The following is a 14,625-nucleotide window of genomic DNA, read 5'->3' as shown; positions in this document are numbered from 1 at the left end:
CCGCACAGATTCCGATCAGTGCTCTGAATACAACAGTGTCAGCACCCCACTGTCATCTTTCATACCAGTGTGTGAAGTGTTACAGAAATACAGCCGCCCCCATCAAGCTAAAACAAGCTACATAGATATGACCCAAGTGCCTCAGCAAACAACGCCTGGGCCTCTCTTTCATTCCCCCAAACCGTGCTTGTTTTTTGTGGTTACTGTGCATAATCGACAATTTATCTTTCTTGTCACAATTTCTGTTAGTTTTGCTATCCCCACATTAAAGATACCCGCAGTGGGAGTGCTTGATATGACAGTACAGAGGGAGCTTTACTCTGCACCTGAACTGCTCTGTACCTGAATGTGTGGAGCTAGATGTAAAGCATTATTACTGTGCACCTATGCAATAATATTTCTTTTCTCCAACTCAGTAGTGGGCACCGCAGATTTTGTGTGATATTTCCACACCAGCTTCTGAATTCTTTTGACATTTAACGTTTGACCTTTACAGTTGGTGCCAAATTCTGGGCAACGTTGGGTCCGTTCGTTGAAAAGCTTAGAGGTCACTTCAAATTTAGGTAATCGTGTAGCATCCCTAGAGAAGAATGTATTTCAGAATGGACTGGATGCAGAGTCAGGGATGAAGGGATCAATAGAATGCAGCGATTAAAACCACAAAGTGCATAGACCTGACCTGAGGAGTCAGCACTGTGATCACAGCAGTAAGATGTTTTATCAGTTACCTACACATTGTGGGATCTCTGCAGTAATCATGTTTACTGGCATGGAAATGTGAGGCAGAGAGATGTACAAATGGTGGCAAAACATGCAGTTTCTTATCACCTGCACAAGCCCAAAGTCAGACCAAGAGATTACCACAACAACAACAAATTGCATTTATATAGTGTCATTCTTATCACGAGGGAGTCCCAGGGTACTAGACATTGAGGGGTTTGCACCTGAGCAGCAGGTGGGATCAGAGAGGTGGAGAGAGATGGGAGTGGAGGAGGGAAGATGACCAAAGGCACGGTTGAAATGGAAGGTTGAAAAGATGGGTCTTGAAGCCAGCAAGGGAGGGGACGAGGCGGAGGGGCTCCGGGATGGAGTTCCAGAGGGTGGGGGCAGAATGTTGAAGGCCCGACCGATGATGAGGAGCAGGCAGGGCAGGAGATGAGGACCAGGCCAGTGCCTGCAAAGGGGAGAGACCAAACGTGCAGTCATGCCCCAGTCAAGCCTTACTGTAAATATCAACATTGCTGGCCTAATTGAAGGATGAGGAAGCAGAGACTAAAGTCCATAGCAAGTAAGTCAGTTTTACAAATTTTGTTCAAAAACCATAGCCTGTGAGAAGTTCCACAGAGCCTCTTGTCTAAACAGCTGGAAATGTGACTCCACTCTTTTTAACTGTAACTACGCATGTCTCAGACAATTCCTATTGGTGGGGCATTTTGCAAATTCAAAATGTAATTTTTCAGCATTTTCTGAACTTCTATCGGTCTTTCTCAGACCAGGGTTAAGATTGTTTTACGATACTTTTTACTTTCTGCTTTACATCTCTACAGAGTGGCAGCCAGGACCTTTCGAAACTGCTGCAAAGGTGTATTCCCCCAAACACGTTCCATTTATTTTTTAAAATGCAGTGATCATCAGTTTGCATTCCCAAACCACTATTTCTTGTTTTACCTTGGCCGGACAGTTATTTTTGAAAGGGGTTAGGTGACACAGCAAGTGAATTCATGTCATTCAGAAAAATAAGGAGATACAAGAAATCTTTTCTGATGGGTCTCTCTCTCTCTTGCTCACACCTCCATTAAGCAAATCAGGACCTGCTGCACATTCCTTGCTTCCGCTATCCCAACAAACCTTCAGCTTTAACTCTCTGAAATCCCCTTCCTAAATGCCTCTGCCTTGGCCCTTTATATCTGTTGTTCAAAGCCACCTGAAAACTTATTTTTCAACCATCCCTATGGTCCAACCCTTCCTGCTCTGTGTCTGGCGACATCTCTGTAAACTCCTTTGAAATGTTACCCCATGTGAAACGTGTTATATAAATCCAGTTCACCTTCAAAGCCCCTCCTTACCTCTGTGACCTCCTAACCCCCTACCAACCTGCCCATTCCCTCCAGGCTCAGTGGGCTTTTTGCCCTGCTTCAGATCCCCCACCTCGCCTGCCCTACCATTGGCCGGTGGGCCTTATGCCATTCTGCCCCAAACCCTCTGAAATTCCATCCCGCACTTCCTTCGCCTCAACCTCTCCCTTGCCTCCTTCAAGACCCATCTCAAGACCCTCCTCTTCAACCGTGCTTCAATCACCCTCTTTCTCCCCCTGCCCTGCACCCTCCCAATCCTAATCCCCAGCTCGGGTCCAAAACATTGACTGTCCAGCGCCTTGAGGCGTTCTTCCGATGTGAAAGGCGCTATACAAATGTGATTTTGTTGTTGTTGCTGTTGTAATGTGTCACAATTGCTGTCTCCAGTGAAACTCTGGAAGTAGCTCCAGGCTGATGTGAGCCCGCAGGGAGTTGTGTGGCACTCCATATTATTCACTTATTTACCTTCAGGCTCAGCCTTTGGTTACGTAAATAACCATAGAGTGAACCTAAACTGGTCAAACTAGGGTATGGAATGCGTAATAAGTCAGCTCACACTCACTCCCTTTCAAACCATGCAAGAACCAAAAGGTCTGGGAAGCAAGGAGTTAGAGTAGGGGACAGTAGGAAAAGTGAACAAGTATGTGCACAATGGCTTTAATGGAGCTGTAGCACCAATTAATGATGGGCGTATGCTTTGACGTGAGGGAAATTAAAATCTGTCTAAAGTACATTTTCTATCTCATTTCTGTTTCTCTTTTATCTTTCAGTTATCAAAACTGCGTCTACACATACAGGATCCTTCCGAATGAGGAAAAAAAGTTGACTGTTCAGGTAAGCAACTGTAAATCCATGAGATTTTCTCATGTACTTTGGTCTTGTGAACCCAGAAGAAAACCAAGCCATGGCAAGATTGGGGGGGGAGGCAAGCACATGGTTAAGTGTTGGCTGCACTCCCAGCCATTGCAGGTAATGCCTTGTCACTGTAGCCTTTTAAAAAAAGAACTGGCAAAAGATCTGTTCAAGAACCGTATTGGCATATAAAGAGAGGCAGGGATCATGGAAATACATAATGGAACTTTTTTTTATTGGTGTATCTAATTTGTTTTAATGTTTGCCCAGCTGGCATGTGCCTTTCTCTTCCTAGTCCCCATCATGCTTTTGCTGGGCTGTGTTGCTACCTGTGCTAGTTGCCCTACAATATCCCACCCAACCAGCTGTTCAACTGTGAGGGAGTCACAACTAACTGCCTTACGCACAAACTACCAGTAGAGGGTGATGGAGTGGGATGAGAAGCAGCAACCCTGTCCGGTTTTATCCTCCCTAACCCAAGGAAACTGGGGTCCAATTTAGTTTGTGAGATGCCATACTGCCATCACACAAACAAGCCAGCATTGTTGGGAGTTTATGGTCCATATAACACGTGTTCACATTTGGGGGAGAAAATTCTACCAACCTCCACTCCTCCCTGAGATATTTCACATTAATAATCATTGCAGTTCACATTTCCTTGCATTGCAACCTGTGCTCTTGTAATGAACATTTTTGCTGCCACTTACAATTTGCAAAGGACACCTAAGCTCTCGCCTCCAAGAATCAGATATGTTAGTGCCTTTGTAGGATGCGACAAATTTGCATAAAATTGGGCTAAATTACCATACGTTACTGAACCCTGCAAAGTCCTGTAAATAGTTCAAAAGCAATAATATGATATTGTGTTGAGGGCAGCAATGACTGAAGGTAATAACTGGCAGAGGGTTTGGGCAGGTGTGAGGGGCAAATGGCTAAGGCGCTCAGAGGAAGAGAGACTGAACAAGCATGACTGAGAAAGAGTTGTTAATGGAGCAGAGAGTGCAAGGTTGCTATGAGCTGTTTGTTTTCTTTAGCCTGCTCCATAGGCCATTTGTTGTCATGGTGCAACATGAAAATGGGAGGGTGCCATTGGAGCTGCATTTGATTACCCCAAGGGCTGGATATTCCTGCTGAAGAGTGCTAATCATATGTAATTGGCAGAAGCGCTTTGAGACGTCTCAAAGATGTGAAAATGCGCTATAACAAATACAAGCATTATTATTAGTGTTATTAGTGACGTGTGAATGTTCAAAGTGCCTGCCCTGGAGGCTAGTGTGGGTGGGTGCACTCAGACAGCTGTTTCTACTGGTGCCTTAGCATTCTGAGGAAGTAGATAAGCAGCCTGACCGAGGAGCTGAACATAAGCACACACTGAAGAGGAAGAGGTTTATGTGGCCAATTCCTGTACAACAATCCAACATTCTGTAACTGTATAAGTTTCCATTACCATCAAGCAAATGCCCTCATTTGCATTTCATATATATCTGTGTGCAATGCGTTTTCAGCCAGTAGCTTTCCTCTCTGTTTTGAGGTTGAAGAGGGTTTATTGACCAGAGGGTTTCTCTACACAACAATGGTAACAGAGACTGGGCTCTGTGTTTGAATCTCAGAAGTCTTTGCCCCCCAACCTTTCCTGTCCAGTTCCATTGAAGTTATTTAGGTGGAAATTGAAGGAAAATTATGCCTGGAATGAAACAACATGGTTGCTTAGCTCCCGAGAGCAGCAACTGTGGAAGAGGTGCCTGGCAACTGAAAGATTCCAAATGTGGTTGCCTCAAAGTGTTATCACTTAGTTTGAACCAGCATGAGATTGTGATGCCAATAAATAAAAGGAGATTTGATGAGTGTGACGTAGGTAGGGAAGAGACCTGGAGAAAGAGAGGATTACTGCATTGCTGAAGAGAGACACAGGGTTTCACAAGATGTGGGCAGAGTGTGCACTGGAGCCATTTATGCCCCTTTCACTGTAATTGCAGAGTGCAGTGATTGCCCGAGTGATGCAGAGTCACTCACTCAATGATTGTACAGTGATACAATATCTGCCAGTGAGTGATTGTACAGGGTGTCCACCAAGTCCTCTAACCACGCTCCCACCTCAATAGCAACTTGAGACTATGGAGGAGCTGAAACAAGCTGTCAGAGATGTATTTCGCCTCCTCACTCTATCAGTGGGCATGTTGTACCAAACACGACAATGCATCATTATCTGCCATGAAAATGATGGCACTCACACTGTGCACTGTAGAAAAAAAAGGGGGGTAACATGACTTTGTGGACATCCTGTAAATTTTAGAGTGTCAGTGAATGGTTCACTCTGAATGATTGAGATTATGGGAGTGACGTGCATCAGGGCTTGTAAACAGTCAGCATCAGCCTGAGAGGACATACTGCCAAAAGGGATGAAAGTTGTTGTAAGATCTCCATTTTTGCTGACCGTTTTTTGTAGTTTGATTATTTTGTTATTTTTCCGTTCCTCATTTCAGCAACCACAGCGGTGCGGTGAGATCTAAAATTAAATTTTAGTGTAGGTGTAACGCACGCTGTCTCCTGCAAACGTTATTCCAGCCCCCCACCTATAGCGTTCACTTTACAGCTAGATGAGAGGTCTCTGTGGTTACCACATGTGGGTCCAGAAATAGAAGAAATGACCATTGCTTATGTTGATACGGTTCCGTTAGGCCTCAGACCTGCAACAAGGATAAGAATGTAAATCAAGCAATATTTTAGGATATAGAGACAGAGGGGTAAAGTAAGGGTATAATAATGAAGTGGTAGAAAGTACGAGCTGGCCAACCAGTAGTCTTGTGTGCAGTTGTGGTGTCTGTTTTGTAAAAAAGGGAACTTTCTGATATTGGAGACGTTATAGCTAAGGTAAATTGATGTACAGGATTAGGGGGAAAAACTGGAAATCCATCTTTATAAAATGTTATTTGAAAAAAGTGAATCCCACTTTTGGAAAATACTCAGGCTGGTCAGTGTTCAATTCACTCCTTCAGTTAGAGCTGCTGCACTTTAAATATTTGGCTCAATAGCTTTATTTTTTTGTAACTTGTGAAAGGAAAATCTCATTTCCTGTAAAATATCTCATTTCATTGGCTATTACATCAGAATATGTGGAAAGATCTACAATATCCCTGCTGTTTGTTTCCAGGCCTCGGAAGGAATCAAAGTGAAGTATTTTTCGAAGCTGACTGAACTGATTGACTATTACATGAAGCAAAACATGGGGCTGGTGACCCACCTGAAGCATCCAGTGGAGCGAGATGAAGAGGTGGACCTGGAGTATGAGGAAATTGGTAAAAAAACACTACTCTTTTTATTCAGACTGCACTTATTATAAATATCAGATTAAAATAGCGTACTGGATCCACCTGATATGAATTACATCGCCCAGTGTGGTGCTGAGCCACATAGATCTGGAAAGTCCCAGGTTCACTTCCTGTTCTGGATTGAACTTGTTGAGCTCTGGTTGAAGTGCTGCTACATCTTGAATTAAATAACATATTGTGAAAATGGCAGGAAGGGCATTTATCAGCTCCTTACTCCACACGCTTCTGTTTACCTAGCAGTAAGTAGGAACCCAATTGTTAGTCGATTGGCAAATTGCTTTCCCGGGGTAATAAAATAATTTGATCACTCAATCCATGGCAGTTTGTGAGACTGCTGTGAGCAATTGGCTGCCGTATTTCACCCACAAAATATGCCGTCAATTCACTTTACAGTATACAATATGTTAAAAGGCTATAACAAATGCAAAGATTATTATTGTACAACCGGAGATTCATCTGTCTTAACCGCAACCAACACCTCAACCCGAGCTCAACAAGTTCAGTGCAGAACAGGAAGTGAAACTGGAACTTTCCGGATCCAAGTAGCTCAGTATCACACTGGGTGATATTCGACAATGCCTGAATTTGGGATGGGAAAAAAATCAACCTGATCACTATCGAGCATCCTCTGCTAGAGAGTGCAGGTTTGTGGTCTTTGAGTTTGTTGAGCTAGTTGGCTGTGGAGTACTTACCTGTTCAGTCTGTTAGAATGAGAAATATTATTGCTTAAGATATTATTTTCATTCAATTAAAAATCCTTATGCAATTGTTAGTCAGTGTTGGATTGACTTGCACACAAAAAGCTTAATCAGTGTCAGCTAAATTGTAGAGTTTATGTCTAAGCATGTTGGATATTATGAGGTAGTAATTTCCTACAGTTGAATGTGAACAAGACCGAGGCCCTCCTGATTGGCTCGTGCCAGCGCCTCTGCACCTCAGGCTCTGGCAGTGTCAACCTCCATGGTTGCACACTTCAACTCACCAAGCCAGTCAGGAACTTAGGTGTCTTGTTCAACCCTCAACTGTCTTTTCTTCCCCACATCCAAGCCATGACCCGCTCTGCCTTCCCTCAACTCTGTAACATCGCCCGACTCCTCCACTACCTCACCCCTCTGAAACTCTTGTTCATGCCTTCATCACTTCCAGGCTCGACTATGCAAACGTCTTGCTTGTTGGCCTTCCCAACTCCTCCCTCCACAGGCTGCAGATAATCCAGAACTTTGCAGCCCATGTCCTCTCCCGCACCAAACTCCGTGATCCTATCTCCCCTACTCTCGCCCGACTCCATTGGCTCCCTATCCTTCAGAGGATCTAGTTCAAGATCCTGGTTCTCACATACAAAGCCCTCCATGGCCTCTCCCCACCCTATCTCTGTGACCTCCTAACCCCCTACCAACCCGCCCGCTCCCTCCGCTCAACCGGCTCCGGCCTGTTCCACGTCCCCCAACCCACCTACCCCACCATTGGTGGGAGAGCCTTCAGCCACTCTGCCCCCAACCTCTGGAATTCCATCCCCCAGTCACTCCACCTCACCCCTTCCTTAGTCTCCTTCAAGTCCCGCCTCATGACCCTCCTCTTCGACTATGCCATCGGCCACCCCACCTTCCCCGCCCTTCCCTTCTCCCCCCCTGACCCCAGCTCGGGTCTGAAATGCTGTACACTGTCCAGCGCCTTGAGACATCCTCCCGACGTGAAAGATGCTATACAAATGTAATGTTGTTGTTGTAGTTTGTATAACTTTAGATGAAATGTTACGTGGAAATATCAACATTGATATTAACAGTTAAATTGATTCAGAAGTAAGAAATGTGTTTATTACAGCTGCAGCTCTCTTGTTTGTTGATGTAACAGTCCTACATTGTATTAAGACAAATTAGTTTATAGGTACCATTCTCAAGGACAGTCCCAGCTTCTTTAAACCAACCAGAAAACTATCAGCTAGGTGGGGACATGCAGATTCGCAAGGACCATCCTGATGTTTAAAAAAAAGTACAATTATAAAAGAGGTTGAGCTAAGCTACACTTTCTTGAGTCAGAAATGCTTACTTGAATGGTCTGTTCGAGTTAGTGAGAGAGGGACTGCGTTTTTTGCTCCTCCGCTTTAAAAAAGACAGAACTTCTATTCCAGCAATTCTATCAACATTGTAAAAAAGTAAAAGAGAAGAACAGAAGAAATGCAATGATACGAGAATAAAGCTGCAACACAACCGCTAGGGATTCTCGACTCGAGAATCCATTCTCGACAACTCAAATGTCACCAGACTTATCCTAGGGGTTAGTAGCAGTATCTAATGGCTTCTTATTTCAAAATATTCCTTCAGACCCATTGGAGGCCCGGGTGCCTATTCCCCCTCGAAATTTTCCAAGTCCTGACGTCAAAGAGGCTTTGAGTGATTCTTCCCCAAAGCACGGCAGTGAAAGTACAAAACCACTGCTGTCCGACGTACTCATTCAACGCTTCCAACAGATTGACACAAGCATGTGAGTATAGTATGGTGTGTGACTGAGTCCAGGGGATTTTACTGTGAGTGATGTTTTGGGGAAGAAAACACATGCTCGCGTCCCCATTTTTGTTTCAGTTCTTTTAGCCTCCTTCCCTTCCTCTCTCTAGGTTGTGATTCCAGGTCAACCACATACATACGCGTACTGTTTCACCTCTGTCGTCAGGGAGATTTCAAATGCAGAACCAAACAGTTCTCCCATAGAACTGAGTTATTCTAGACCATGAATTGGAATTAGCCCCATTGTTCCTGGACCAAGCTAAGAAAAGTGTTCCACAGAGATCTCACCCCTATCCAGTGAACCCTGCTGAAAAGTAACCACCAGCCCCCCCCACACCACTATCGAAGGCTAAGGCTTCAGTTATTATGCCTCTCTCCCTCCATCTTTCCCCCTGCTCTGCTCTATTTTTAAATCCCAACTTAAAATCCAGACATTGGCCTATGTGAAGGGTGCTACATAAATGCAAGTTGTTGTTGAGTCATTCACAGAAATTCTTACGAAAAGCTGGGTAGTTCTATGGATAGTTTGGGGGTTTTATTCCCCATGGCTGTATTTCCTATACAGTTTGAGTCCCCGATGCTGATGTTCGAAGCTAAGAAATGAGTGGTAAGAGCTTTCTCAAACCTGGCTTTGCCAGACAATCAGGAGCCCAGATCTTATGACAATCACCGAGCCTGCCCTGGCGGCCCAGCCCTGTGTCCACAAAACTGCCCACAAAACAAATGGTCTCAGCAATAACAACTTGCATTCACATAGCGCCTCTCGTGCAAGGTAACGTCCCAGAGCGCTTTCACTTTCAGGAAGCTTTGCTTGAAGTGTGCAACATGTGGGAGAACGGTTTGTTTATTGGGAATGTTTTAGATAAAGGGAGTGTTCTTTCCCCCTCCCCTCTTCTAGATAGGGGGGGAGAGAAGTTATTCTGTTTTAGAGGTTTGCCCTCTGCCTGTATACAATTGTGGGTTTGCGCTGCAGTGAGTTTTACATCCTGTTTTCCAGTGTTCCCCGTGAATACATGAATGATCTTGAAAATTACCTGCGCATTCATGTAGTGACTGATGCTGAGGCAGTGCGGGCTGGAAACACCAACCTGCCTCAGCTGAAGAAGCTGCTCTGCACCATCTGCAAAGGACTCAGCAGGTACAGTGCCAGTCACTCTCGACACTCATCCTTCACAGCACATGCACTGCTTTAACATAGTGCACAAAACTCTCACACGGCACTTATTACTATGTACAGGACCGTCTGGTTGTAACCTGATGATCCGGGGCCATAAATTCAGACGACTTTGTTTAAAAAAAAGGTGAAGAAAAATGGCCACTATCCAGGTCATCGGGTTGTCATGAACTGTCGCTGACTGATGTCACATCCTTCACTGAAATGACGTCAGCTTCATGGTGCAGGAAGCAAGTGTCAGATCCACTCGTATCTCTGGATTTGCAGGAAATCAGCAAAGGTTCAGACATGTTTGAGAATTAGCCTCATGGACCCCGACTGGCAAATCTCCGACTCTGTTTCACTATTGCAGTCTGTGACTCCAGGCCCTTGTCATTAGGGCATAGTTTAACTCTATGCTGGTGCCTATTCTAATGCCTGATTTTGGGGTGTGTTTCAGTGAGCTGAACCGGACTATGCCGATGCTGGAATCTGTGCAGAAGCTATTTGACCAGCAGCTCAGTGGACGGACACGCACTCAGGTCAGGTATAGGTATAACGTACAAAATCAGCAATTCAGAAAAACATTTCTTTCCAAAATCCTCTAAAGGTTTTAGTTAAATTAGGTGCAACAAATGACCACCCGAACCCGAGGCTCACAACGTCTAGTTTTCTCCCCACGGGCACATGCCTCTCTGCTACTAGTTTGACCTCCTCTTGCTGGGTGCTGTTCCACAGTGCCCACCAGTGCCCCACCCAAGTAGCCATTGTCCATGTGTAACATTGAGCGTCAGTGGCCTCCCAACTATAGAAAGCATCAAGCCTGATCTCTCACCACCCAGCTACCTCATTAACTCCCTAGGATTGCCAACATTTCTCAATTGCAGCATTTGCACTTGCACTTTGTTATGGCCACAAAATACACAGTCAATCCACTTTACACTATATTCTGTGAAGAACCTTGAGACATCTTAACGACCTGATAAAGTGCTATATCAAATGCAAGCAGTATTATAAATGAAAAGTGCAAATGCTGCAATTAAGTTGACAATCCTAGGGAGTTCATATCTGCAGTTTTGAGTCAAGAGGTAGAAGCTAACTGTATTTCTATGTTTTCTTACAGATTTCCAATGAAACCAGTGCCAGCCTGATCATACCAAAACTCATGGAACTGACCAGTTGCCTCTCATCAATTGAAGATCTGGTATGTCTACCTATTTGTTTATTGAATAATGAGTTATCAGGACACTGTAAATATTGAATTCAAGGAGTGAGTTATTCTATTGTCATTTCACCCACATTTGACAACATAAATCAAGGTCCATTGATGTCCTGACCACGTGCCTTTTAGACATCAAGTCCTGGATAAGCCTCAACTTTCTTTAGCTAAACAAAGACAAGATAGTAACCATTCTCCTCAGCTCCCACCATTATCTTTAGCTTCATGCATCTGGCTCCCATCTTCTCCACTTTCCCACCTCTTTCTCCAACTCACTAAACCAGTACATAACCTTAGAGTCCAGTTCATCCCTCAACTCATTTTCCTCCCTCACACCCGGTCTAAGACTAAGACTGCTTTACTGCATCGCCATATCACCTGCCTGCGTCCCTATTTCACGCCCAATGCTGCTGAAACCTTCATTCAACAACAACAACTTGCAGGATAGCTTCTTAGAGCGCTTAACAGTGGCAGAGCCTGACTCCGAGCCTGGGGAGGTGGTCGAACAGGAAAGTTTTCAGGCGGGACTTGAAAGAGGGGAAAAAGGGGGCAAGGCGGAGGGATTGAGGAAAAGTTTTCCAGAGTTTATGCCTTCATCACGCCTAAACTTGACTTCTCAAATGAGCTCCTCACTGTTCTTCACCATCCACAAGCTCCAGCTCATTCAAAACTTAGCTGTCTGCATCCTTACCCATACAAACTTCATATGCTCATCACCCCAGTCCTTGCGAGGTTCCACTGGCTACCAGACCTCCAATGGATACTTTCCCCACCAAAGATCCTTACTCTCCCCTCCAAATCCTTTTATACTCAAGCTCCTCCCTACCTCTGTGATCTTCTCCAGCTTTAATCTTCTGCTCGCTCTCTGTGCTCAGCAAACTCAATAATAGTAATAATCGTTGCATTTATAATAATCTTTCCTTGCATTTGATATAGTGCTTTTCCCATCTTCTAGATGTCTCAAAGCACTTCACAGAATGTACTGTAAAGTGAATTGCCTATATATTCGTGGGCGTTTGATGTAGAACCTTCACATCAAAACATCTCAAAGAGTTTCACAAGATTTACTAAAAATGTACAGACTGTGTATTTTGGAAAAATGAACTTACAGCATTGAATGGACTGAAATGAAAGTGGATTCTAATTCTAATCTGTAAATACTCTGTGTAGGTGAAACATTTCCTGTCCGATTGCTCAGGATCAGGAGGCCAGCGTCGACGTTCTGAGATTCCTCCTGTTACGTTCGAGGTGGGTGCTTTTCATGAACCAGTAAAAGGCTACTTTGAATGGATGTGAGATCTGCACTTCCATTTTATGGTCAGCCAGCTATCTGACACATGCAGTCACCTATGACCATGCTTCAGAGTATTCAAACCAGACTGAGACGTGCATATATCTATGGCACTTATGCATAGAAATTTCTCTGTACCTGGAGGGATGCACCCTGCTTACCTAATTCTGGAGAGCATTTGGTGCAGGTAGGCAGGAGCCAAGGCTTGGGTTTGTGTGTTTGGTGTGCTGGAGTTTAACCAGCCAAAACCTTGCCATTGAATCTGAGCCTGGTTTTGAAATATTGACCTACAACAATATGCAAAAGAAGCAAAGCCTGTTTCTTAGATTGAATGGAATGCCAGGAAACACGGAGCAAAATGAGGCTTCAGTCAGTAACTCCACAAGTTCACGGGCACTGAGTGTGAATGTGTTTGAGATCACACTCCAGCATCTGCGTCCTTCCTGCTAATATATTGACTGCGGTATGAAGCATTACACACAGTGAGAGAGCTGGTGAATGAAAAATGCAGGGCAGATTTGCAGTGGCGTTAAAGAGACCTTATAATAATAAAAAAATCCTTGTGTTTGATATAGCGTGATATCATTGAGACATCTCAAAGTGCATCGTAGGATTTTACAGTGATCTATCATGACAATGTATTGGTATGAAATGATGTCCAATTTTATTTGGGGGATTGTTAGCTAGGATACTGGAAGGAATTCCCTTTTTTTGAATAATGCAAAGCAAAGCAACTATTTAACTCAAACCTCAACAAATAGCACTGATTAACAGGCTGACCCTCTGCACATGTAATAATAATAATTCTTGCATTTGAAATAGCACTTTTCACGTCTTCTAGCCATCTCAAAGCCCTTTACAGAATATACTATAAAGTGAATTGACTATTTCTGGGCAAATTGCAGCAGCCAATTGCACATGGCAGTGTCCCACAAACAGTCATGGATTGAGCAACCAAATTATTATTGTTTTTTTTCAAGGGAGTATTATCCCCGGAAAAGCGATCCGCCAATCGACTAACAACCAGGTTCCTACTTACTGTTCAGTAAACAGAGGTGTTTGTAGGTGTATATATAATATGTGTGCTATCTATTTATTTTAAGCGCTAGTGGATCTGTTCATCAAGTTAACATACGAGAACGTGTATACTCTAGTCCTAAGGTATGATTCTTTGTTCTTTTTTAGGTAAAATCGGATGGTTTAGGAATTTCAACAAAAATATTTCTGAAAGTGGATGTAGAGAATGGGAAAATGTTTATTAAAAAATCGAAGGATGGAGCAGAAGACAAGTATTATGGCCAGACAAAAAGTAAGACTCTGGTGTATTTTTCTCTGCTTTAAATCTAATAAGTGTTGTGAACACCAAATCTGTTGTCCTGTTTAAGAGATTCTACGATTGATGCAAAACTAGTGATCCCTGACTGTATTACCGAGAAACTCACAGAAACCAGGTAGGTTTGTAATAAGTACAGAAATATCTTGATGCATCCTGTCTTGTATGAAAACTAAATGCCTGAATTTGAGGAACCATCCAAACGAGGCATTAATTGATTAATAAAGGGAAGTGTGATCTTTAACTTCACCATTAATTTGTTATAAGTTCTGATTTTAGTAAGTGAAAAACAGTCGTTTAGGAAATTGAAACAAAGATGTGGGTTTGCACATGTACTTTCTCACGCACAGAATTCCCAGTTTCAGCACTATCGGGAGGTCGGGCACCCTCACACAGCGAGAGAGAGGGATACATGGTGGGTCCAGGTTTGAAATGTCTCATTGACGCCCAATATCTCTCAGTTTTGCAGTTAATCAAATCACACAAGTTTCACAATAGGCTGGTTATCGTGGTTGGAAGTGAGAAGGAGAAGACGCTACGAAAGGAATATGTCTTTGCGGATTCCAAGGTCTGTCATGAAAGTGGTCACACAACACTGCAACGTCAATTACTTTTGCCCCATTTATTCCTTTGTATATCCTTTTATATAAACGTTTTATATAGTCAGGGAGAGCATGTGCTGTAAACACATTACTGCCCCTCACTTTCACGATGTCGTACAGTGGGAGTATAAGGAGAGCATCAGTTGTTCTTTGTTAGCGACTACATTGCTCTGAGATGCTATATGCTCAGAAACGTTATTCTATATGAAGGGCGCTATAAAAATGCAGGTTGTTGTTCTACCTGCATGTGTAAGACCAATGCTTTTCTCC

General features: G+C 43.6%; 1 protein-coding gene across 3 annotated transcripts in view; it reads left to right on the top strand.

The window, feature by feature from the left end:
- The window catches only part of inpp5d (inositol polyphosphate-5-phosphatase D), a 42,228-nt gene that overhangs the window by 9,965 nt on the left and 17,638 nt on the right, over window positions 1–14,625 (top strand). For all 3 annotated transcript variants that reach the window (XM_007904490.2, XM_042339116.1, XM_042339115.1), the window contains exons 2-10: window positions 2,846–2,909; window positions 6,079–6,223; window positions 8,578–8,737; window positions 9,755–9,895; window positions 10,371–10,452; window positions 11,034–11,114; window positions 12,300–12,377; window positions 13,606–13,729; window positions 14,215–14,321. In XM_007904490.2, the coding sequence (XP_007902681.1) occupies window positions 2,846–2,909; window positions 6,079–6,223; window positions 8,578–8,737; window positions 9,755–9,895; window positions 10,371–10,452; window positions 11,034–11,114; window positions 12,300–12,377; window positions 13,606–13,729; window positions 14,215–14,321 (982 nt within the window). The remainder of the gene's footprint in view (window positions 1–2,845; window positions 2,910–6,078; window positions 6,224–8,577; window positions 8,738–9,754; window positions 9,896–10,370; window positions 10,453–11,033; window positions 11,115–12,299; window positions 12,378–13,605; window positions 13,730–14,214; window positions 14,322–14,625) is intronic.

This window comes from Callorhinchus milii, unplaced genomic scaffold (genome assembly GCF_018977255.1).
Source record: "Callorhinchus milii isolate IMCB2004 unplaced genomic scaffold, IMCB_Cmil_1.0 Scaffold11, whole genome shotgun sequence".
Taxonomy (NCBI): Eukaryota; Metazoa; Chordata; class Chondrichthyes; order Chimaeriformes; family Callorhinchidae; genus Callorhinchus; species Callorhinchus milii.
This window is presented reverse-complemented; position numbering and strand designations above follow the sequence as displayed.